A 27268-nucleotide genomic window follows, 5' to 3' on the forward strand; every position below is an offset into this window, starting at 1 on the left:
CAGAATGAAGGCAATATAAGACAAAACTACAAATAACATCACACCTAATTGGGAAAAGCTAAAAGCCTTTCCTCTAAAAAACTGAAACAAGATATGAATGCCCATTTTTACCTCTCTTATTCAATATAGTACTAAAATGTCTAGCAATTAGATAAGAGAAAAAGAGGGCATCCAAATTGGAAAAAAAGGAAGTCAAGTTGTCCCTCTTTGCAAATAACATTTTTGTGTTATTTTTTATTTAGAAAATAAATTTTTGCATTATTTTTTCTTTAGAAAAACCTAAAGATTCCACATGTCTCTTAGAATTAATAAATTTACTAAAGTTACAAGATATAAAATCAACATACAAAAATTAGTAGTGTTTCTAAACAACAAGAACAAAGTAGGTAAGAAAGAAATTATGAACACAATCCATTTAAAATAGCTACAAAAATAAATACCTAGAAATAAATTCAGCCAAAAGATGAAAGATCTCTACAATGAAACAGTAAAACACCGATTTAAAAAATTAAAGAGGACCCCAAAAAATAAAAAGACATTGTATACTCATGGATTGGAAGAATTAATATGGCTAAAATGACCATCATATCCAAAACAATCTATAAATTCAATCCAATTCCTATCAAAATATCAATGACATTCTTCAAATAGCAAAAACAATTCTAATATTTGTATGGAACCACAAAAGACCTCAAGTATTCAAAGCAATTCTGGGGAAAACAAACAAACTGAAGGCATCATATTATCTAACTTAAAAAATATATATGCTACAGTATAGTAACCAAAACCAAAACATAGTATTGGTTCAAGAACTGGCACATAGACCAGTGGAACAGAATAGAGAACCCAGAAAAAAATCCACGTATTCACAGCTGACAGATTTTTGCCAAAGGTTCCAAGAACATACATTGGAGAAAGAATCGGCTCTTCAATACATGGTGCTGGGAAAACTGGATAACTGTATGCAGAAGAATGAAACTAGACCCCTCTCTCTCACCATGTCCAAAAATCAACTCAAAATGGGTGAAAGACTTAAATGCAACACCTGAAACTATAAAACTATTAGAAAAACATAGGGAAAATGTTTCATGACATAGGTCAAGGCAAATATTTTCTGGGTAAGACTTCAAATGCACAGTCAATGATATCAAAAGTAGACAAATGGGAGTATGTCAGACTAAAAGCCTTCTGCACAGCAAAGGAAACAACCAAAAGAGTGAAGAGATAACCAGTAGATGGGAGAAAATATTTGTAAACTATTCGTACAAGAGATTAATAACCAAAATGTACAAAGAACTCAAACGACTCAGCAACAACAACAACAACAGCAAAAAACATATAATTCAATTAAAAAATAAGCAAAGAGGGCCGGGCGCGGTGTCTCACGCCTGTAATCCCGGCACTTTGAGAGCCCAAGGCGGGTGGATCACAAGGTCAGGAGATCGAGACCATCCTGGCTAACACGGTGAAACCCCATCTCTAATAAAAATACAAAAAGCCAGACGTGGTAGTGGACGCCTGTAGTCCCAGCTACTCGGGAGGCTGGGGCAGGAGAATCACTTGAACCTGGGAGGTGGATGTTGCAGTGAGCTGAGATTGCACCACTGCACTCCAGCCTGGGGGCAGAGTGAGACTCCGTCAAAAAAAAAAAAAAAAAAAAGATAAGCAAAGAATCTGAATAGAAACTTTTTAAAAGAAGATATACAATTGGCCCATAAGCATATGAAAAAATAATCAGCACCACTAATAATCAGGGAAAAGTGAATCAAAACCACAATGAAATATCACCACACCCCTAGTTAGAATGACTATTATCAAAAAGGTAAAAAGTAAATGCTGGTGAGGATTCAAAGAAAAAGGAACTCTTATACACCATTGGTGGGAAGTAAATTAGTACAGCCATTGTGGAAAACAATGTAGAGTTTCCTCAAAAAACTAATCATAGAACTACCAACAATTCTTCTACTGGGTATTACCAAAAGGAAAGGAAATTAGTATATCAAAGAGATATCTGCACCCCCATGTTTATTTCAGTACTATCCACAATAGTGGAGATACAGAATCAACCTAAATGCCTATTAAAAGATTAATAGATAAGAAAATATGGTGTATATAGGCTGGGAGTGCGAATGGCTCATGCCTGTAAATCCCAGCACTTTGGGAGGCCAACGTGCGTGGGAGTTCCAGACCAGCCTGACCAATATGGTGAAACCCCATCTCTACTAAACATACAAAAATTAGCCAGGCATGGTGGCGTGTGCCTGTAGTCCCAGCTACTCAGGAGGCTGAGACAGGAGAATTGCTTGAACCCAGGAGGCAGAGGTTGCAGTAAGCCCAGATCACGGCACTGCATTCCAGCCTGGGCAACAGAGTGAGACTCCGTAAAGAAAAAAAAAGTATATATAATATACACAACGAAATACTATTCAGTACAAAAAGAATGAAACCTTGTCATTCATGAAAACATGGATGAGTTTGCAGTGAAAGTTAAATGCTACTTGTTCTCACTCGTATGTGCGAGCTGAACAAGTTGATCTCATAGAAGTGGAGAGTAGAGTTGCAATTATTAGACACTGAGAAGAGTCAGGGGAGAGAAGGATAGGGAGAGGTTGGTTAATGAATTAAAATTTACAGCTAGTTGGGAGGAATAAATTTTAGTGTTCTATAGCATTGCAGGGTGACTTTAGTTAAGAATCATTTATTGTATATTTTCAAATAGCTAGAAGAGAGGATTTTGAATGTCTCCAACACAAAGGATAAATATTTGAGGTGATGGATATGCTAATTATTCTGATTTGATACATGAATCAAAATATCACTCTGTATCCTATAAACACATACAATTACTACGTGTCAACCGAAAATAGAAGCAAAACTAATTTCTGGAGCCAAGCACAGACACTATACGAGTCATAATTTCTGACTATCGAAAAATGATAATGACAGTACCAGGGGTGGGTTTCCTATTCAGGGACAATAGTGACTGGCAGTAATGGTGGGGAACTATTGAGGAGGACATTGCCTTGTTTCTTAAATGTCTCTAAGCCTTCAATATCTTCAGCATGTCTGTGCCTTCATGCTAATTAAAAATTCACATAAATATGCTTCTAAAATTAGTAAAATTGTGGCCTCAGATGAGTTCTTAAATGGCAGTAACATCTCTGGAAATACTTAACTTGTTCATTGAAAACTGAGCCTCTAGAGTGAATGCAGCTAACTTTTCAAAGCTCTTAGGGAAAGGAACACTCACAATATGGGAAAAGATACCTGTGGGGAGGGAACAAACAGGAAAGTGAGAAAACAGCAGGAAAAGCTCTGCCTAAAAAGGATTCAGTACATTGAAAACTATAAAGTCAGTGAGAAGTTGATCTTTCATTATCGTAACCAGCTGAGAAAATTCTGCCTCTAGCATCTGCTAGTAAAGGCGTGAAAGAGAGAAGACTCATTTTGCCAAACTTAGATCCCACTCGTAGCTGATGAGTTCTAACTTTAGAGGTGGAAAATAAAATTGAGATTTTGAGCCTGGAAGTTCGATGAACTTTAACATAGCATGGAGATTTGCTTATTGAATTTTTTTCCCGTTTCCTATTTTTTCTTTTCATTTCCATCCTTCCCTCCTTCCCTCTCATCCTTCCTTTCTTCTTTCCTTCCATCTTTCTTCCTTGTTTTCCTTTTTTACATTTCAGTGAATTACAAGGATCACCTTAAAACAAAATTCTTTGTATTCTAGCAGCAAACTTTCTCCTGCAGTTGAGAGCTGATATGCACTTCTTGAGAAGGAACTGTGAACATATTGGGTTTAACATGTTCCTGTACCCTTAAGAAAAAAGCAACTGACTAAGACAGTGTTGCTATTCGTACATATAAAGAGGTACCAGGTCTAACACTGTGAGGTTTGAAAAGGAATGGAATTAATCAGGAAAAGCTGTTGAGAAGGGGTAACTCAAAGTATTAATTCAAATGAAGAGAGATACGCAGAATGTTAATAGGAAGTTATAAGGAGGCTTTCATAAAAATGCAATATTTGTAGCAATACTCAGAATGCAAAAGGGATAGACCAATGACAGACAACATAAAACATTTATCTGGACCGAGAAGGCAGTCGGGATAAGACTTGGAAAAGTGAAATAATGGCCTTTGTTGGTACATGGACATGAGAAACCTGTTTTCAGGCAAGAAACAATTAAAACATATAATAGCAATGAACTTTAAATATTTTACATTATATCTTTAGTGAATCTTTCCACATAATCAGAAGAAATACATTTTGTTGTTGAAACACTAGCTTTTTTTTTTTTTTTTTTTTTTTTTTTTTGTGAGACAGTGTCTTGCTCTGTTGCCCAGGCTGGAGTGCAGTGGCAAGATCTCAGCTCCCTGCAACCTCCGCCTCCTGGGCTAAAGCGATTCTCCTGCTTCAGCCTCATGAGTAGCTGGGACTACAGGTGTGCACCACCATGCCAGCCTTATTTATTTTATTTTGTATTTTTAGTAGAGATGGGATTTCACCACTGTGGTCAAGCTGGTCTCAAACTCCCAAGGTGATCCACCTGCCTTAGCCTCCCAAAGTGCTGGATTTACAGGTGTGAGCCACCACACCCAGCCAAAAGATTAGCTTTTAGAAAGACAAATACCACTGGACTTTACATATATGTTTTTAGAGCAATGGTTGTAATGTTTTCCATGCTCACAGAAATATTTTATAAACTCTTTCCTGAATAACTAATGTCAGGAACCAAGAGCTGGAGTTAACCCTAGCTATGGTGTCCTATTGAATTATGATATATAATCAACCAGATCCCAAAGTTACCCATAGTTGAAGACTCTAACAAAGTAGGAACAGGAGTATATATCTAATCGCCCTTCATAATATAGTGGAATGAATCACACCTTTGAATTTTTTAGTGGGTAGATATAAATTTTTTCTGTTCTGGGCTGCATTTCTATAAAGGCAGCTTTCATTCAACCTGTTAAATAAACATATTTGTAATTTTGGTTATCTTCTCAAAACCATACTTTCTCAGCTGTTCTTCCTCGCATCTTGAACAATATAATTTGCTTTCACTGCTTTTCATATGCTACCAGGATAACTTTAGCATTGGGGGTTTTATATGTAGAAGTGGATTTGCATAGATCTATACAAGTATTACCAGAAAAATGCTATACTTAGAATGATAAATTCACCAGCAGAAAACAAGCCATGACTAATAACAATTTTAAAGAATTTTTCAGGGTTTTCTATGAGTGAGTGTCCACATGTAGATATTGGCAGTGCAATACAGAACAGTGCTTTCTGATGATAACTTAAAATTTAACCCAGTATATGTTGATTGTAAATAAATAAGAGTTCATGAAAATACGTGATTCTTCATGTCAAATACAGCCTCCCCCACTATTCCATCTCCTGCATCCTTTGCTAATTACAGGATGTTATTCATCATGGATTTTCCTATTTCTCTCAGTCATAAAGATGAAATGCATATAGTTTTGTTAATGTAAATATTGATACTTCCCAGGGTATGTTTTGTTTGTTAAAATTTGCTTTTTTCCCTTAAATGTACTTGCTTGGCATTCCTCTAATGTCATCAACATAAATATGTTTTAAGGTAAGGAGAATGCTGACTTGCTCCCATTCTTAACTCTGAAAATATTAAAAGCACTGCTCCTGGTCATAGTTTCTGCTTCTCTGTATCCTTGTAGAACTCAGGAGAGTAGTCTGGGGATAATTAAGGTCAAGCACTCAGAATTTATAATAATGGCATCTGTGTTACCAACTTCCTCATGACTACGATTAAATACAGCACCTGTACTGGTTGCACCACATATCTCCTGCACAGCCCACCCAATCCTACAAGAGAAGGATTAGTTTTATTGTAATACCTTTTGGCTTATATTTAATGGTGCTTGTGGTCTCTTACTGATCAAAAACCTTTCAATAAGCAGGATTTATTGATCTGGCACTTAGGTCCCTCTTCAGTCTAGCCACAGGTTATCTTTCCAATGCTATTCTATACTACTACTAACAAAATCCCATCTCATAAGTATAAGGCTACATATTGCTACTTAGAAATACAAGTTGTATATCTATAGTTTTGATTATTGTTTCACTTTACTTAAAATGGTCTTTTTTCCCCTGGCTGTGGGTCTATCTAAGCCTGGCTCTTTCAGGTTCCAGCTAGAGTTCCCAGGCACCATACCGTTTGAATTCTTGGACATAGATTGTCCACATCACTTATTAAGTACTTACCAAATACTTTCTTATATCGGTATATTTTATTTTTATACCTAGTTTCCCAAAAGAGACAATAGCCCCATGATGTCATATATGCTATCTTACTATCTTATATAGATGCACATCACATCATTATGGCCTGGTAAGGTGATTTACATATGCTATAGGAATTACTAATATTTGTGTAACTAACTTGATAACTCTAGGCTTACTGCCATTTCATAAGGAGTGCATTTCTAGCCTTTTAGTAACCACACTGCCTAGAAATGAGACGTTATCCATTTTTAATATTATTCTAAAAGAATAAGGTAATAGAAAACTCCAGAAATCTAAGAAAATATTTCATATTTTTAAATTGCAACTCTCACACTCCACCTTCAAATCTCTGTAATCTAGTCCCCATTACTTACTATCATAACAGTTATATGCATGTGTGCTTTGCTCTTCAAATACCATAAGCTGGAAAAGTAAATTTTAGCTTCTTATTGAAATTCTGAAATGTCATTAGTATCATTTTCTCATTTACTTGTCAACTTTTTTTTTAATCAAATGCTTATTATTTGTTGAGCAATTAGGCTTCTTACATTGACCTGAATACATACAGGCCCTGTCAGAAACAAATTTTAGTGCTAATAACAGCTTTCATGTAACACATCATCAGACCTTGTTATTTTGAAGAAATGACATGACCAAAAATGGGGTCCTTTAATCTGAACTTTTTGAAGATTTGCTAGGAGAGATGAATAAATAAATTAACACCAAGATTTTTTATCACTATGCTGATATGAACATATAATTATGAAAGTTTTCTTTAGATTTAAAAGTTTTATCATCTTAACAATTCTGAGTCCCTTTTTCATGTTTTTCCTATGAATACATCCCGAATGCATCCAGAGTGTAAAAGATTTTGTTTGTGGTTTTCTTTTCTTTTCTTTTTTTTTTTGAGACATAGTCTCGCTCTTTTGCCCAGGCTGGAGTGTAGTGGCACGATCTCGGCTTACTGAAACCACCACCTCCCGGGTTCAAGCGATTCTCCTGCCTCAGCCTCCGGAGTAGCTGGGACTACAGGCATGTGGCACCACGCCCAGCTAACTTTTTGTATATTTAGTAGAGACGGGGTTTCACCATGTTAGCCAGGATGGTCTTGATCTCCTGACCTTGTGATCCGCCTGCCTCGGCCCCTCAAAATGCTGGGATTATACGGCGTGAGCCACCGTGCCCAGCTTATTTATGGTTTTCTACCTTATTTTGTGACATTGAGACTTGTGGTTTGTGTCAAAAGTCATAATTTTGAGCTGAAAATTACAAAGCATACAGGAATTAAATAACCTGCTGATATACATGGCACAGATCACACTGAGGAATTCCTGTTATATTTAAAAGGGGACTTCAAGAAGACCCTTATGTTGTCTGTTTTACAAGAAGAAATTTATATTTTGTAGTTAAAACATTGCATATGTGCACATACACACAGAGACTTCTTGTTTAAATGTCTACAGGAAAACAGATGAAAGTATAAAATAATACCAGAAATTTTCCATTTAATGATAGCTGGTTGAAGATATACACTTACTTATATTTTACCCTAAAATACCAACAAATTGATGTTAAAGAATTAACAGTAAGACAAGAAGTGTAAGCAATTTTTAGAAGATTGAAAGTAGATAGAGGATTGGCAAGTGAGTTAACAGAAAAGAAAACCCAAAAACTTATGAACATGCAGAAGAGGATTCCAAAGTACAAATTTGGCAGGTAACATCCTCTAACAACAGGATTTGGAAGTGGAAGGAATGTGTGAGGTAGAGGACCAAAAACTGGAATAGGTTGAACAATCTGTTTAAGGAACAGGTAGCTTGCCTTAGCCTCTTCCAATGGTCTCCACATCAGGCTTCTCCCCCAAACAGGCAAGCCTCTTGAGGCACAGGTCAGCATCAGCAGTTTCTAAACAGAAGATTAAATTAAAATTTGCATACTGAAAAAATAAAAACTGCATACTATGTAGCAAGACCACCAGCTCATTCCCAGTTCAGCCCCAAAATGCTGTGGTCTGGTGCCTAATAATAAAAAGACTTGCAGACCCAAAGCAAAATCCTACAGACTCCTATAGATAGAGCATTTGGAAGGCACTGTCCCATCATCCTTCATGAGAGACAACAAATGACCAGCACACTAATGTATAACAAAGCACCAATCAAGTTTTAGCTCCTTCTATTTAATATGAAAAGACGACCAGGGATCACCAGACTTTTAAGGAAGGCTCCAACATGAAAGTCAAAGATAAGAATAAGCATAATAGAAAATCTTTAAGTCATCCTCAGTGGCTGTTCCCAATGTTGGGAATGCTTTCTCATCTTTGCTCTGTTCACTCCTTCACTTCATTCACTGGCTGCTGTTCAAGTGTAAGATACTGAGATATCTTTTCCTACCATTACATCTACAATAGTGTTACCCACTCCCTCACCCTCACCCAGTTCTTGGTCATTCTATTTCTTTACTTGAATTTATTTTCCTTATTATATTAATCACTGCACAGATATTTTGGTATATTTATATATTTGTTGTCCATCTCCATTCTAAAATAAACATTCATAAGGGCAGGAATATTGTTTATGACACATAGACAATAATTGTTTTTAATATTTACTTATTTAGTGAAGATGAGTAACTTGAATAAAGCAAAAGCAATGTAGAAAATATAATTTTAAAACTCTGATAATTCAGAGAACTAAGAAAACTTATAGCCAAGACACAATTAAAAGAAGAGCTATATAAAAAGAACAATTAGAGAATAATTAGCTCTTGGAAGTTCAAAACGTTAAAAATTTTAAAATAGTTCACTATTAGACTCGCAAGACTTGGTAAAGAAAATCTAGAGAGTAAAGAGAAATGAGAAATACAAACAGTGGGAAAGAAAAGATAAGAAGGTGAGAGATCAGTCCTGGAAGTCAACCGTCTGACTAACAGAATTTCCTGTAGTAATAGAAAGAGTGGAAGGGAGGGAACAATTAAGGATATAATGCAATAATATTTTCTAGACTATAATTAAAGGGCCCATATATTGAAAGGCCCAAAGATGCTCTACAAGCTAAATGAAAAACAGCAACAACAACAACAAAAACACCCAGTTACTTCCTTTAGAGAATTTCAGAACTGGGAGCTGAATGTATTTCCTACATAAAGAAACCTCAGGCTAGGTGCAGTGGCTCAACACCTGTAATCCCAGCACTTTGGGAAGCCGAGGCGAGTAGATCACTTGAGGCCAGGAGTTTCAGACCAGCCTGGCTAACATGGTGAAACCTCATCTCTACTAAAAATACAAAAATTAGCCAGGTGTGGTGGTGCATGCCTGTAAACCATGATACACTCAGGAGGCTGAGGCAGAAGAATCACTTGAAGTTGGGAGGCGGAGGTTGTAGTGAGCTGAGATCATGCCACTGCACTCCAGTCTGGGTGACAGAGGAAGACTCCATCTCAAAAAACAAAAACAAAAACAAAAACAAAACAAAACAAAAAAAGCAAGAAACCTCAAATATATTAAAGGAAACCAAAATAAGGTGTAGAATATATATATATGTCTTAAAACCTAAAAAATACCCCTAGTATTTTATATTATTAATGGGTATGGATATGTAAATATTTAGGAAAACTGTAAAAAAAAGTCATGTGAACACTAATTCTAAAATCATGATAGTAATTATCCCTGAAGAAGAAGTGAAGAAAGTAATATTTAGGAGAAGTACAGAGAAGGCATCATTTATATTGTATAAAATATTCTATTAAAAATGACTTCAGTCTGGGTGTGGTGGCTTACACCTGTAATCGTAGCAGTTTGGAAGGCTGAGGCAGGCAGACCACTTGAGGTCAGGAGTTCAAGACCAGACTGGCCAACATAATGAAACCCTGTCTCTACTAAAAATAGAAAAATTAGCCAGACGTGCTCACTTGAACCCAGGAGGTGGAGGGTCTAGTAAGCCAAGATTGTGCCACTGCACTCCAGCCTGGGCGACAGAGCGAAACTCTGTCAAAAAAAAAAAAAAAAAAAAAAAAAGACTTCAAGCAAATATAGCCTAAGGATTAATGAAACTGGGTGGTGGGTATAATGACGTTATTATAATATCCTTTATACTCTTCAATGGTTTTGGAAATATATCATTGCTTTTTTAAAAACAGATGCAAAATACCAAAAGAAAGAAAGAATGGAAACAGGTTACATTTTTTAAAAATGTAGGAAAGCAAAATGATATTGGACTTCTCAACGGCAAAAACAGAAACTAGAAAATAACGCAGAAATTTCCACATGATTCTGAGAGAAAATCATATTTAACCAAGCAGTATAAATGTGTCCATCCAAAATATCAGTCAATTAATATAAAAATGTAATGAAAGCATATTCATCAGACTTAAGAAACTAGTGACTAACATGCTCTATAAAACAAGAGAAGAACCCAATTAAGAGAAAGACATGAGAAATGTTAAAGAGAAATTATACCAATACTTGTTAAGAATGGCAAGATGGATTTTATTTGTACTGCAGTAGGGAAGAGAGACTTCAATATTGAACTGACATCATCTCCAAGTAAAACAAGCAAAGAACACTTTATTCAAGACCATTGCAATTGGAGAGAAGACCACTGCAGTAGAGAGACAGACTGAATTCAGCTCCACTGAAAAGAAAGCAGAAGGATTATTAAATGCTGACGTGAACCAGTAGGGAGTACATTAGTGGGGAAGTTGGTGAATGTGTTTAGGCCATCGGAGTTTGCTAATTGTCACTTACCTGAGTTAGGCTCCTACTCTCCTACACAGATTGAAATAGAGGTGCTATCATTTTTCACAATTACATTTCAAAGGGATATCTCTCATGTCCTTGAGAAAGACATTCCTGAGTTGTAGAAAATTTACATCTCAAAAATAGGGAGAAAAAATTGATAATTGCAAAATTTCTAAAGTAAATGCTCTAAGAAAAGGGAAGTTAGAGGCCCATATTGAGGAAGAAATCTCTTTAAAGTTTAGTCGAGCTGATAGGAACATTAAGGTCATGTTGGTCAGATCCAGGAAACTGGGGGTTCAACATGCAAGAGAACTGATGATATTGGGTGGAGGCCTACATTAAATTATGTGCATCAAGTTCGTGGAGTGTGATGGAAGCCGAAGCCTGGAGGATTCCAAGTCATAGTTCACCTGAAAAAGAACGAACAAACAAAAAAGGCATTAAATGATCCTGAAGTATTGGACCATGTAGAAATGAATATTGAATGAGTCCTTACAGTTCTATTGGTCAATTTGAAAATAATTAGTGATAGATATGCCACAAAGAGATGATGAAAATCTGCCCAAATATGTGAAGAAATAAAAAAAAAAGATAGCTGGAAAATCCCAAAATACATGGAGATTAAACAACACATTCTAAATAGCACATGGGTCAAGAATAAATCTCAAGACAAATTTTAAAATATTTTGAACTAAATGGAAATTAAAATATCACTTTTTAAATTTTGTAGAATGTAGCAAAAGCACTGCTTTGAGGGAAATTTATAGCATTGAATGCATATTAGAGCAATCTAAAATCAATAAGCTAACCTTCCAATTTATCACTCTGGAAAAAAAAGAGCAAAGTAAATCCAAAGTAAGCAGAAGGAAAGACCTACTACAAATTAGAAAATAAATCAATAAAATTAAAAATAAGAAATCAGTAGTGAAAACCAACAAAACTATAAACTGCTTATTTGAAATGATTAATAAATCATTAGGCCTTCAGGCTAAGAACAAAAGAGGCAAGTTAAGAATTACTAATATTATAAATGAAAGCAGGAATATAACTACAGATACATGGACAAGAAAGGATAATAATGGTATATTGTTAACAATTCTATATCTACAAATTTAGCAACAAAGATAAAATGGAACAATTTTTGAAAGATGCAGTCTAAAAAAACTTGTAGAAGCAGACAAATTGAATAGGCTTTTATCTATTAAAAAATTGAATCAGCAATTATTAACTTTTTAAAGCAGAAAGCACCAGACCTAGATAGGTTCACTGGTGGATTCTACCAAACACGTAAAGAAGACATTATACCAATTATCTACCATCTTTTTCAGAAGATAGAAGCAGAGGCACTAACTTCGTAACACAGTCTATGATGCTAGCATCATCCGAATACCAAAATCAGACAAAGGCAACACAAAAAAAGAAAACTGTAGTCCAATATCCCTCATGAACACAGATGCAAAGACTTTCAACATATAACAGTCAGTATAGCAAATTGAATCAGAGAGTGTATAAAAAAAATTATACACCACAACAAACTGTGATTTGTCCCAGGTATGCAAAGCTGGTTCAACATTCATGTAATACATCACATCCACAAACTAAAGAAGAAAAATTACAATATCTATAGATGTACATCGTATCAATAGATGTACCTCACATCAGTAGATGTATAAAAAGCATTTGGCAAAATCCAGCATCCATTCATGATAAAAACAAACAAACAAACAAAAAAACTCCCAGCAAACTAAGACAGAGAAACTTCCTCAACTGGATAAAGAGTACCTATAAAAAATCTATAGCTAACCTCATAACAGTGAGAACTAGAAGCTTTTCTACTAAGATCAGGAACAAAGCAGGGTTATTCCCTCTCACTACACCTCTTAATATTTTACTGGAAGTTGTAGCTAACACAAGACAAGAGAAGGAAATAAAGTTACACAGATTAGGAAGGAAGAGATAAAACTATTTTTGCTCACAGATAAAATGATTGTCTGTGTAGAAAATCTGCAGGTATTGGCCCCCAAAATACTCCTGTAGCTAGTAAGCAGTTACAGCAAAGTTTCAGGATACAAGGTTAATATGCAAAAGCCAATTGGTTTCCTTTGTACTACCAGTAAACAGAATTTGAAATTTAAAATACAATACCATTTATATTACCACACACACACAAAAGGAAATATGTAGGTATCAATTTGTCTTCAACTATTTTGTGCTGCTGTAACAAAATACTACAGACTAAGTAATATATAATTTTATAATTTATAATTGTGCATTTATGCTGCATCATAATATGGCAAAAGGTATCATATGGCAGAAAGGCAAAAAGACAGGGAGATATATGAGGGGAAAGAGAACAAAAAGAAGGCCAAACTCACCCTTCTGTAGCAAACCCACTCCCATGGTGGCAACTTTAGCTCATTCATGACAGTGGAGCAACTCATGGCCTCTTGTTATGCCCCACCTCCCAACACTGTTGCACTGGGTATTAAATTCACATGCTTTTGGGGTGACATATTCAAACCATAGCACTTCTGGCCCGCCAGAATCTATGTTCACCTCACATGCAAAATATATTCATTTGATTTCAATAACACCAATGTCTTAACTTGTTCTAGCACTAACTCAAAAGACCAAAGTCGAGAGATTCATCTAAATCAGATATGGATGAGACTCAAAGCACAGTTCTTCCTGAGGCAAATTCCCTCTAGCTTGAGCCTATGAAATCAAAACAAGTTATCTATTTCCAAAATACAATGGTGGGACAGACATAAGGTAGACATTCCCATTCCAAAAGGGCAAAATAGGTAAGAAAAGAGGGGTGACTTGTCTCAATAAAGTCCAAAACCCAATAGGGCAAACAACATTAAATCTTCAAGCTGGAGAATAATCTCTGTTTTGACCCTATGTCCCGCCTTTTTAGTACACTGAGGTAGGAGTTAAGCCCCCAAGGCTTTAGGCAGCCCCACCTCTATTGCTTTTCTGGGCTCAGCCTGTATAGCAGCTCTCACAGGATAGGGTGTCATGACTACAGCTCTCCAGGTGGCTGTTGCAGACTGGTAGCTCTGCAGTTCTGAGGTCTTGGGGATGGCCCCACTACTGTGGCTCCATCAGGCCTTGCCCTAGTGAGGACTCTCTGCAGTAGCCTCACTACCTGTATTCCACTAATCATTGCTTAGTGACTCTGCCCCGAAGCAGGTTTCTGCCTGGGCCCCAGGCTGCCTAATATATTCTTTGATTAGTGGATGCTGCCATAACTCCATAGCTCATGAACTTGGCACGTCTGCAGAGTCAGCACCACATAAATGCCTCAAGGCTTACTGCTTGAGCCCTCAGGAACAGTGGCCCGAGCTGTACTTCAGGCTGCTTAAGCCACAGCTGTGGGAGACAAGGAGACAAGCTTCTTGAATGTGGGGAACAGAGTTATAAACACAGGGAACAGAGGCCCAAAGTGGCCCTAGTCAAGGAGCTTGTGGAGGGCATCCTAGACCTGTCTCCCAAAATCATTCTGCCCTCCTAGAGCTCTGGGTCTATGATAAGAGGGAAAGTCTCAAAGATCACAGAAATGCCTTCAGAATCATTTTCCATTATCTTGATGAATAACACCTGTCTTTCTTCTAGCCATACTGATCTCCTTATCAAATGTGTACTTGGCCATACCCTTGTATTTCTTTCCTAAAAAAGGTCTTTTATTCTGTACCATATGGTCAAGGCTGAAACTCCTTTAAATCCCTAAGTGTGTTTCCCTTTAAGTCATTTTATTTAAATCTAGTTTTGTCTTTAAATAATTTATTTCTTCTTGGATTTTACTGTATGAAGTTAAAAGAAGCCACACAACTCCTGTAATATTTTGCTTAGAAATTTCTTCTGCCAGATATCCTGGATCATCACTCTTAAATTCCATCTTCCATAAAGCCCTGGGGCATGGATACAATTCAGCAAAGTTCTCTGCCACTTTATATCAAGGATGGCCTTTACTCCAGTTTCCAATAAGATGTTTCCCATCTCCATCTGAGACCTCATCAGAATGGCCTCTACTGCCCATATTTCTACCAGCATTCCTATCATAACCACTTAAGTAATCTATATGAAGTTTCAGACTTTCCCTGTAGCTCTCCTTCTTCTGAGTTTTCACCAGAATCATCTGTAATCCTCCATTTATAGCAATACAAGCTTTTTCTAGCATTCATTTCAAAACTGTTTCAGCCTCTACTCATTACCTAGCTCTCAATCGTTTCCACATTTTCGGGTATTCGTTATAGTACCACTCAATTCCTCTGGTACCAGTTTTCTATCTTAGTTTGTTTTGGGCTACTATGACAAAACACCCCAGGCTGGGTAATTTACAATAAACAAGAATTTATTTTCTCACAATTCTGGAGGCTGGGCACTCTAAAATCAAGGGGCCGGCATCCACCAAAGTCCTTCTTGTTGTGTTATAATATGACAGAAGGCATCACCAGGTAGAAGGGCACAGAGAGTGCAAGAGAGGAAGTGAAAAAAAGGCCAGGCTCACCCTTTTATAACAAACCCACTTGCATGATAATGAAGCCCCACACACTCCAGTCACAGCAGCATTAGTCCATTGGTGAGCATGGAGTCCTCATGACCTAATCATGTCTCATTAGGCTTCACTTCCCAACACTATTGCTTTGGGGGATGTTTCCTACACACAATTTTGGGGGATACATTCAAACTACAGCAAAATCTAGCAAAATATTTACAAGATCTATATGAGGAAAATTGCAAACTTCTTTTAAAAGGAATCAAATAAATAATCGTGTGAAATTCAATGTTTGTGGATAGAAAGACTCAAGATTTTCAAGATTTCAGTTAATCCCAGCTTGATCGATAGATTCATCACAATCCCAAAGTTCCAGCGAGTAATTTTATGGATGTTGGCAAACTGATTCTAAAGTATATAGAGGCGGGAGGAGCCAAGATGGCCGAATAGGAACAGCTCCGGTCTACAGCTCCCAGCGTGAGCGACGCAAAAGACGGGTGATTTCTGCATTTCCATCTGAGGTACCGGGTTCATCTCACTAGGGAGTGCCAGACAGTGGGCGCAGGTCAGTGGGTGCGCGCACCGTGCGCGAGCCGAAGCAGGGCGAGGCATTGCCTCACCTGGGAAGCGCAAGGGGTCAGGGAGTTCCCTTTCCCAGTCAAAGAAAGGGGTAACGGACGCACCTGGAAAATCGGGTCACTCCTACCCGAATATTGCGCTTTTCAGACCGGCTTAAAAAACGGCGCACCACGAGACTATATCCCACACCTGGCTCGGAGGGTCCTACGCCCACGGAATCTCACTGATTGCTAGCGCAGCAGTCTGAGATCAAACTGCAAGGCGGCAGCGAGGCTGGGGGAGGGGCGCCCGCCATTGCCCAGGCTTGCTTAGGTAAACAAAGCAGCCGGGAAGCTCGAACTGGGTGGAGCCCACCACAGCTCAAGGAGGCTTGCCTGCCTCTGTAGGCTCCACCTCTGGGGGCAGGGCACAGACAAACAAAAAGACAGCAGTAACCTCTGCAGACTTAAATGTCCCTGTCTGACAGCTTTGAAGAGAGCAGTGGTTATCCCAGCACGCAGCTGGAGATCTGAGAACGGGCAGACTGCCTCCTCAAGTGGGTGCCTGACCCCTGACCCCCGAGCAGCCTAACTGGGAGGCACCCCCCAGCAGGAGCACACTGACACCTCACACGGCAGGGTATTCCAACAGACCTGCAGCTGAGGGTCCTGTCTGTTAGAAGGAAAACTAACAAACAGAAAGGACATCCACACCAAAAACCCATCTGTACATCACCATCATCAAAGACCAAAAGTAGATAAAACCACAAAGATGGGGAAAAAACAGAACAGAAAAACTGGAAACTCTAAAACGCAGAGCACCTCTCCTCCTCCAAAGGAACGCAGTTCCTCACCAGCAACGGAACAAAGCTGGATGGAGAATGATTGTGACGAGCTGAGAGAAGAAGGCTTCAGACGATCAAATTACTCTGAGCTACGGGAGGACATTCAAACCAAAGGCAAAGAAGTTGAAAACTTTGAAAAAAATTTAGAAGAATGTATAACTAGAATAACCAATACAGAGAAGTGCTTAAAGGAGCTGATGGAGCTGAAAACCAAGGCTCGAGAACTACGTGAAGAATGCAGAAGCCTCAGGAGCCGATGCGATCAACTGGAAGAAAGGGTATCAGCAATGGAAGATGAAATGAATGAAATGAAGCGAGAAGGGAAGTCTAGAGAAAAAAGAATAAAAAGAAATGAGCAAAGCCTCCAAGAAATATGGGACTATGTGAAAAGACCAAATCTACATCTGATTGGTGTACCTGAAAGTGATGCGGAGAATGGAACCAAGTTGGAAAACACTCTGCAGGATATTATCCAGGAGAACTTCCCCAATCTAGCAAGGCAGGCCAACATTCAGATTCAGGAAATACAGAGAACACCACAAAGATACTCCTCGAGAAGAGCAACTCCAAGACACATAATTGTCAGATTCACCAAAGTTGAAATGAAGGAAAAAATGTTAAGGGCAGCCAGAGAGAAAGGTCGGGTTACCCTCAAAGGGAAGCCCATCAGACTAACAGCAGATTTCTCGGCAGAAACCCTACAAGCCAGAAGAGAGTGGGGGCCAATATTCAACATTCTTAAAGAAAAGAATTTTCAACCCAGAATTTCATATCCAGCCAAACTAAGCTTCATAAGTGAAGGAGGAATAAAATACTTTACAGACAAGCAAATGCTGAGAGATTTTGTCACCACCAGGCCTGCCCTAAAAGAGCTCCCGAAGGAAGCGCTAAACATGGAAAGGAACAACTGGTACCAGCCGCTGCAAAATCATGCCAAAATGTAAAGACCATTGAGACTAGGAAGAAACTGCATCAACTAATGAGCAAAATCACCAGCTAACATCATAATGACAGGATCAAATTCACACATAACAATATTAACTTTAAATGTAAATGGACTAAATTCTCCAATTAAAAGACACAGACTGGCAAGTTGGATAAAGAGTCAAGACCCATCAGTGTGCTGTATTCAGGAAACCCATCTCACGTGCAGAGACACACATAGGCTCAAAATAAAAGGATGGAGGAAGATCTACCAAGCAAATGGAAAACAAAAAAAGGCAGGGGTTGCAATCCTAGTCTCTGATAAAACAGACTTTAAACCAACAAAGATCAAAAGAGACAAAGAAGGCCATTACATAATGGTAAAGGGATCAATTCAACAAGAGGAGCTAACTATCCTAAATATATATGCACCCAATACAGGAGCACCCAGATTCATAAAGCAAGTCCTGAGTGACCTACAAAGAGACTTAGACTCCCACACATTAATAATGGGAGACTTTAACACCCCACTGTCAACATTAGACAGATCAACGAGACAGAAAGTCAACAAGGATACCCAGGAATTGAACTCAGCTCTGCACCAAGCGGACCTAATAGACATCTACAGAACTCTCCGCCCCAAATCAACAGAATATACATTTTTTTCAGCACCACACCACACCTATTCCAAAATTGACCACATAGTTGGAAGTAAAGCACTCCTCAGCAAATGTAAAAGAACAGAAATTATAACAAACTATCTCTCAGACCACAGTGCAATCAAACTAGAACTCAGGATTAAAAATCTCACTCAAAGCCACTCAACTACATGGAAACTGAACAACCTGCTCCTGAATGACTACTGGGTACATAACGAAATGAAGGCAGAAATAAAGATGTTTTTTGAGGCCAACGAGAACAAAGACACAACATACCAGAATCTCTGGGATGCATTCAAAGCAGTGTGTAGAGGGAAATTTATAGCACTAAATGCCCACAAGAGAAAGCAGGAAAGATCCAAAATTGACACCCTAACATCACAATTAAAAGAACTAGAAAAGCAAGAGCAAACACATTCAAAAGCTAGCAGAAGGCAAGAAATAACTAAAATCAGAGCAGAACTGAAGGAAATAGAGACACAAAAAACCCTTCAAAAAATCAATGAATCCAGGAGCTGGTTTTTTGAAAGGATCAACAAAATTGATAGACCGCTAGCAAGACTAATAAAGAAAAAAAGAGAGAAGAATCAAATAGACACAATAAAAAATGATAAAGGGGATATCACCACCGATCCCACAGAAATACAAACTACCATCAGAGAATACTACAAACACCTCTACGCAAATAAACTAGAAAATCTAGAAGAAATGGATACATTCCTTGACACATACACTCTCCCAAGACTAAACCAGGAAGAAGTTGAATCTCTGAATAGACCAATAACAGGAGCTGAAATTGTGGCAATAATCAATAGTTTACCAACCAAAAAGAGTCCAGGACCAGATGGATTCACAGCCGAATTCTACCAGAGGTATAAGGAGGAACTGGTACCATTCCTTCTGAAACTATTCCAATCAATAGAAAAAGAGGGAATCCTCCCTAACTCATTTTATGAGGCCAGCATCATTCTGATACCAAAGCCTGGCAGAGACACAACCAAAAAAGAGAATTTTAGACCAATATCCTTGATGAACATTGATGCAAAAATCCTCAATAAAATACTGGCAAAACGAATCCAGCAGCACATCAAAAAGCTTATCCACCACGATCAAGTGGGCTTCATCCCTGGGATGCAAGGCTGGTTCAATATACGCAAATCAATAAATGTAATCCAGCATATAAACAGAGCCAAAGACAAAAACCACATGATTATCTCAATAGATGCAGAAAAAGCCTTTGACAAAATTCAACAACCCTTCATGCTAAAAACTCTCAATAAATTAGGTATTGATGGGACGTATTTCAAAATAATAAGAGCTATCTATGACAAACCCACAGCCAATATCATACTGAATGGGCAAAAACTGGAAGCATTCCCTTTGAAAACTGGCACAAGACAGGGATGCCCTCTCTCACCACTCCTATTCAACATAGTGTTGGAAGTTCTGGCCAGGGCAATCAGGCAGGAGAAGGAAATAAAGGGTATTCAATTAGGAAAAGAGGAAGTCAAATTGTCCCTGTTTGCAGACGACATGATTGTTTATCTAGAAAACCCCATTGTCTCAGCCCAAAATCTCCTTAAGCTGATAAGCAACTTCAGCAAAGTCTCAGGATACAAAATCAATGTACAAAAATCACAAGCATTCTTATACACCAACAACAGACAAACAGAGAGCCAAATCATGAGTGAACTCCCATTCACAATTGCTTCAAAGAGAATAAAATACCTAGGAATCCAACTTACAAGGGATGTGAAGGACCTCTTCAAGGAGAACTACAAACCACTGCTCAAGGAAATAAAAGAGGATACAAACAATTGGAAGAACATTCCATGCTCATGGGTAGGAAGAATCAATATCGTGAAAATGGCCATACTGCCCAAGGTCATTTACAGATTCAATGCCATCCCCATCAAGCTACCAATAACTTTCTTCACAGAATTGGAAAAAACTACTTTAAAGTTCATATGGAACCAAAAAAGAGCCCGCATCGCCAAGTCAATCCTAAGCCAAAAGAACAAAGCTGGAGGCATCACACTACCTGACTTCAAACTATACTACAAGGCTACAGTAACCAAAACAGCATGGTACTGGTACCAAAACAGAGATATAGATCAATGGAACAGAACAGAGCCCTCAGAAATAACGCCGCATACCTACAACTATCTGATCTTTGACAAACCTGAGAAAAACATGCAATGGGGAAAGGATTCCCTATTTAATAAATGGTGCTGGGAAAACTGGCTAGCCATATGTAGAAAGCTGAAACTGGATCCCTTCCTTACACCTTATACAAAAATCAATTCAAGATGGATTAAAGATTTAAACATTAGACCTAAAAGCATAAAAACCCTAGAAGAAAACCTAGGCATTACCATTCAGGACATAGGCGTGGGCAAGGACTTCATGTCCAAAACACCAAAAGCAATGGCAACAAAAGACAAAATTGACAAATGGGATCTAATTAAACTAAAGAGCTTCTGCACAGCAAAAGAAACTACCATCAGAGTGAACAGGCAACCTACAAAATGGGAGAAAATTTTCGCAACCTACTCATCTGACAAAGGGCTAATATCCAGAATCTACAATGAACTCAAACAAATTTACAAGAAAAAAACAAACAACCCCATCAAAAAGTGGGCGAAGGACATGAACAGACACTTCACAAAAGAAGACATTTATGCAGCCAAAAAACACATGAAAAAATGCTCATCATCACTGGCCATCAGAGAAATGCAAATCAAAACCACTATGAGATATCATCTCACACCAGTTAGAATGGCAATCATTAAAAAGTCAGGAAACAACAGGTGCTGGAGAGGATGTGGAGAAATAGGAACACTTTTACACTGTTGGTGGGACTGTAAACTAGTTCAACCATTGTGGAAGTCGGTGTGGCGATTCCTCAGGGATCTAGAACTAGAAATACCATTTGACCCAGCCATCCCATTACTGGGTATATACCCAAAGGACTATAAATCATGCTGCTATAAAGACACATGCACACGTATGTTTATTGCGGCATTATTCACAATAGCAAAGACTTGGAACCAACCCAAATGTCCAACAATGATAGACTGGATTAAGAAAATGTGGCACATATACACCATGGAATACTATGCAGCCATAAAAAATGATGAGTTCATGTCCTTTGTAGGGACATGGATGAAACTGGAAACCATCATTCTCAGTAAACTATCACAAGAACAAAAAACCAAACACCGCATATTCTCACTCATAGGTGGGAATTGAACAATGAGATCACATGGACACAGGAAGGGGAATATCACACTCTGGGGACTGTTGTGGGGTGGGGGGAGGGGGGAGGGATAGCATTGGGAGATATACCTAATGCTAGATGACGAGTTAGTGGGTGCAGCACACCAGAATGGCACATGTATACATATGTAACTAACCTGCACAATGTGCACATGTACCCTAAAACTTAAAGTATAATAAAAAAAATTAAAAAAAAAAAAAAATAAAGTATATAGAGAGAGGTGAAAGACCCACAATAGACGAAACTATATTGAAGGAAAATGATAAAATTTGAGGACCAATAACACCTAACCTCAAGAGTTAATATAAAGTTACAGTAATTAAAACAGTGTGGTATTGGCAAAAGAAGAGACAAATAGAGCAATGGAACAGAATAGAGAACCTAGAAGTCCACCCGCACAAATACAGTCAACTGTTTTTTGCAAGAGAGGAAAGGCAATGCAAAGGAGAAGACAGTCCTTTCAATAAATGGTGCTGGAATAATTGCACATCCACATGCAAAAAAAAAAAAAAAAAATCTAGACACAAACCTTGTGTCCTTGACAAAAATTAACTCAAAATGGGTCAAAGACCTAAATGTAAAATGCAAAACCGTAAAACTCCTAGAAAATGACACAGGAGAAAATCTAGATGAACTTGGATTTGGCAATGACTTTTAAAATATGACACCAAAGGCATGATCCATGAAAAAAAGCATTGACAAGCTGTCCTTAGTTAAAATTTAAAAACTTCTTTCTGAAAGTAGTATCAAAAGAATGAAAAGACAAGCCATAGACTGGTAGAAAATATTGCAAAAGACATATATGATAAAAGACTACCATATATGGTATTTTAATCTATATTTTAACAATATAATTTTTATCTTTTTGAGTCTAAAATAGGCAAAGAACTCTTAAAACTCAATGATAAAAAGCAAACAACCCAATTTAAAAATGGGCCAAAGATCTTAGCAGACATCTCACTGTAGAAGATAAACAGATGGCAAATAAGTATATGAAAATAGTCTCAACATCATATGTCATCAGGGAAATGCAAATTTTGTAATATTCATACAACCAAATTTTAGAGAAAATTATACAGAATGGTGAGGAATAGAAAGGGAATATTTCTAAAAATGTTACTTCATACATTTCATACTAGAAATAGGAGATAATACTTAGATTATAAATGAATAATGTCAACATGAGCATGATATTTACAAAACAAAAGTAAATACTTAAAGAAACAGTTATAAAAAATGAAAGTGGTTGCCTTTCAATAGGGTACTATGAAATGGAAAGAACTGTGGACAAGAAATGCTATTTTTGGCTATAGCTTTATGGTAAATGTAATTATTAAAAATATATGTAGTTAATTGATTTTCTAAGTAATAAATAATGTAGAAAGCATATAAATAAATGTATGAAGTAATAAAATATTTTACTTGTCATCCAGACAATAGGTTCAAATGACCTTTAGAAATCTCAAACATACGTTAAAAGAGAAAATACCAAAAAAGTAAATAAATTTAAAAAAAGAGAAAAATTAGAACTGACCCTCTGGAGAAATGAAAAATAAAATAAAAAAGAGAGAGAGAAATTAGAGTTCGGTGTTACCATTTGGATTGTGCCTGCTCCCCTAAACTTATGTTTATGGCCTAACCCCCAGTACCTCAGAATGTGACTTCATGTGGAAAAAGGATCATTTCAGATGTGACTACTTAATGAGGTCATCAGAGTGGGCTCTAGGCCAATACAACTGGAGGCCTCATATTTTAAAAACAGAAATTTGGATACAGCTTGGCACCCGGGGAAGTTGCTGTGTGGAATGAAGGCAGAGATTAGGGTGATGGTTCTACAAGCCACAGAATGCCAAATATTACCAGCACACCATCAGAGGCATGCAATGGATTCTTCTTCACAGAAAGCCCCTTGAAAGAACCTTACTTACACCAGGATCTTAGAATTTTGGCCTCTAGAACTGTGAGAAAATAAGTTTCTTCTTAAGCCACCCTATTTGTGGTACTTTGTTATGGCAGCCCTAGCAAATTAATATAGTACTGTATTAGAAAGAGGAGCTAAAGATGGCTCAGATGTCTGTTAAATCCAGCATAATTCACTGCCAGTATTCTTGAAATTATGGAAGAAAAATCAATTAACGATACCATCCAATATATTATAAATATTTTATATGAAATATTTATATAATTGTTAATTCCTCTTAAGAAATTAGTATTAGGAAAGAAGAGGTTGTCTTTCTTGGGGCCATGGTATTCTTCATTCTTTTAGATAATGATAGCTGTGTTCCCATTGTGTCTCCATTATTACCAACAAGTCAGTTCTGAATTGAGTATCCAAGTGAGGCACTTACTCATGTCTTGGTTTCCTGGCTCACTAGCTATCATCTCCATTTTTTTGGTTCTTATTTTTTACCCTTGTTTTAATGGTATATGTTTGCTTTATTATGACAAGACTCTTTTTTATGGCAGTAGTTAGGATATAAATAATTAGTAAATAAATGATCACTTCTGATTACCATAGCTCTAGTGGCCAACAAACTCAACTAACATCAATGCTTTTTAAAAACTTGTCTCTGCAGCTATGGTGACTAACTGTCCTGGTGTGCTTGGGACTAAGGGGCTTCCAAGGACAAGGGACTTTCATTGCAAAATTCATGACAGTCCCGGGCATAATGGGATAGTTACCTATCTGAACCACTTCTATGTCTAACAGCTCACAAGCATGTTTTCACTGTTACTGCTTTGGGCTCTAGTCCCTGTTTGCAATTATGATTACCCCTAATAAACTCATGCATAGTTGATTATTGAATCATCTTGCTTTGTATGATAAACAAATTTTGCTTCAACCGATGAGAAGCAATAATGCAAATAACCAAGTTCTAAGTCTTAGAAAATCCTCCTTACCACTGTTTCAAATGGAACCTTGTGGTTGGTCTTGACTTCCTGTGAGAGAGGGAGGTTTACCGAGACCTTGAGCTATGGATATTAGATATCACCAGGGATTAGGGAACTGGATTGTGTTCTTGCTGGGCTGTCCAAGCCTGGCTGCCCTCATGGCTTAGTCTCTTGTTGGTTGCCCTTTTGAATGGTTTTCTCTTTTCTCTTAGGCCCTGGGGATTTATCCAGTTTGCTTTGGTAACCAAACATTAAATGATCATGATTTTGAGAAAAATAGCATAAAAAACATTCCTTTCTCATGATTTCCCCCACAGGGCTCCCCATGGACCTGATTCTTCTGCTACCATTGGATAAAATAAATAGCAGATCTCCTACTTTTGTGGTTACTTCCAGATAATAACAAGTTATCCAAAGTCACTATAATTTCCAAAGAAGTCTGTGTTCAGAAATTAATATGTCTGACATTATAATAAAAAATCCAAATTGTATTCAAAATTAAACTTCTTCCTTCCTGTAGGGAAAGTTGTATGCTTCGTATTTCACTTCGATCTTTACTAACTAACCCCATCCCTATCTCACAACTATTATCTGAGATCTCAGACCCCACCATGCTTGGAGTATAGCAATGGAGAGGAGATAAGGGAGCAGGAGAGATATCTAGACTAACAGAATTTGGTGACTAATGAGATTGAAAAGTGTCTCAAGACACTTTTCTGGGGTTTTCAGAGACCCTGCATTGCATTAAATATCTCATCTGTAGGTACATGATTTAGTTGGTGTCTCTTCCATACTTACTATATTTTAACACTCCCTCCCTCATGCCCTAAGAATAGGTGATGGTAAAGATTCAGCCATTACCCCCCTACCCACTGGTCTTCTTAGAAATCCTTGGAAGAAAACCCACGTTAGCTCTCTCTCATGACAGCCCACATCTGCTACCAAGGATCATTACTTTAGATCCATGATATGTAGCAGTGCACTTTCCTTTCTCATACTGCCTAATTTTTGTTTGACCACTTCTCAGGTAGCTCTAGCCACAGACTCTATTTTGAGATTTATCAGGCCTGAGTCAGACACTAGCTGCTGTGTTTCCTAGGTTCCAAAGATACTTTGAAGCTTTTCTCAACAGACTTGCAAAAAAAAGAGATCACCCCCACCCCACCCAGCCACCACCATGGAGATGATGACATTCATAGCACACCTTTTTCCAAAGAAGTTCTACTTGCAATCTCCAAATTCCCTGGCCATTTCAACTCAACCTTTCCATATGTTCAATGTGAGTGTGTGGCTCCACGTCACAAACGATGACTTAAGACGTTATCTATACAGGGTCTGCCTAGTCCATCAGAACCTCACTTTGGAGTGAGTAGTTGGCACCTATTATCTTGTGGCCGTAACTATCACTGAAACTGATAGAGTGCAATTTCCCATAACTGACCTTTTTTTCTTAGAACTTATCTTCCTTCATGACTTGCTGAATAATAAAATGCTTTTGATGCATTTCCTTTAGCCGTTCTTTCCCTGGAAGACAACATTTGCCCATGTGCCATTGATAGCTCCAAGTTGGCATAGGTGATTGCAAGCTCTCTGAGTGCAAAATTCTACTTTTATTCCATTTACAGCTGTGTATCACCTAACATGGCGAACTTCATCTAAATAGTTAATTTATTATCTCCACCCTACAAGAATTTGATAATAATATTTCCTAAAAAATATTTACTTCTTAATTCTTAAGAAACATTATGACCAATTTCACAAAAAGTGATAAGATTGAAGAGACACTGATTTGCCCAAATAATAGGAAGGAGGGGGAAGCAAGTAATATTATGTTTTCTTAAGTAAGGGTCTTACAAAGTCAAGCATTAGCCACAATATTATGTTAAATGTTGCAGAATTGAAGTATAGCTTTAAGATTTAAAATGTGTGAAAAGTAAACATTTTGAGAGAAAAAAATAAAGCAGATTTAGAATAGCATGAACTTCACTTGATAAAAGTTTAAATCATTCCCTTTGTAATGGGAAAGACCCTTGAAAGGTAAAGACTCTTCAGTGTTACAATGAATATAAATCATTAGTAATATAAATCACTAGGAATTTCTCCAATAAAATAATTTGATCTATATTATTATAGTCAGGAAAAACCTTCATAAGTAGGATGAATCCATAGATGCATAATTAATTTAGCTGTGTCCTCGCTTCCTGTAAAATACAGCATGGGGTAGGAAAAAAAAACAAACAAACAAACCCACGTTTCCAAATGGGAAAGTCAAAGCAAGTCAGTCCCAAGTAAGCTGACTCACATTTATAAAGTAATTCTCATCCTTGTAAATTGCCTTCTTGCAGGAAACAGACCTTATCCTGACTTTTAATATATCAATGCACCGATCTTGGTGGATGGAGAATGGACCAGGATGTACGGTGACGTCAGTGACACCCGCCCCAGACTGGGCCCCAGAAGACCATCGCTACATCACGGTCTCAGGGTGTTTGCTGGAGTACCAGTACATAGAAGTGGCTCATAGTTCCCTCCAGATTGTCCTCGCAGTAAGTGTTGACAGCCAACTGCTCCTTCTAGTGCCTCTGGGGTTGTTTTATTTCTGTACAAACT

At 37.6% G+C, this 27268-nt stretch overlaps 1 protein-coding gene across 4 annotated transcripts in view; it reads left to right on the forward strand.

Annotated features, from left to right (window-relative positions):
• The window catches only part of NKAIN2 (sodium/potassium transporting ATPase interacting 2), a 1018833-nt gene that overhangs the window by 825150 nt on the left and 166415 nt on the right, over positions 1 to 27268 (forward strand). For all 4 annotated transcript variants that reach the window (XR_008681100.2, XR_008681101.1, XM_019030137.4 and 1 more), the window contains one exon: positions 27004 to 27204. Coding sequence is in view for 2 of the 4 variants with exons in the window: in XM_019030137.4 (XP_018885682.1) it covers positions 27004 to 27204 (201 nt within the window). In the remaining 2 variants the exon portion in view is untranslated. The remainder of the gene's footprint in view (positions 1 to 27003; positions 27205 to 27268) is intronic.

Source organism: Gorilla gorilla, chromosome 5 (assembly GCF_029281585.2).
Source record: "Gorilla gorilla gorilla isolate KB3781 chromosome 5, NHGRI_mGorGor1-v2.1_pri, whole genome shotgun sequence".
Taxonomy (NCBI): domain Eukaryota; kingdom Metazoa; phylum Chordata; class Mammalia; order Primates; family Hominidae; genus Gorilla; species Gorilla gorilla.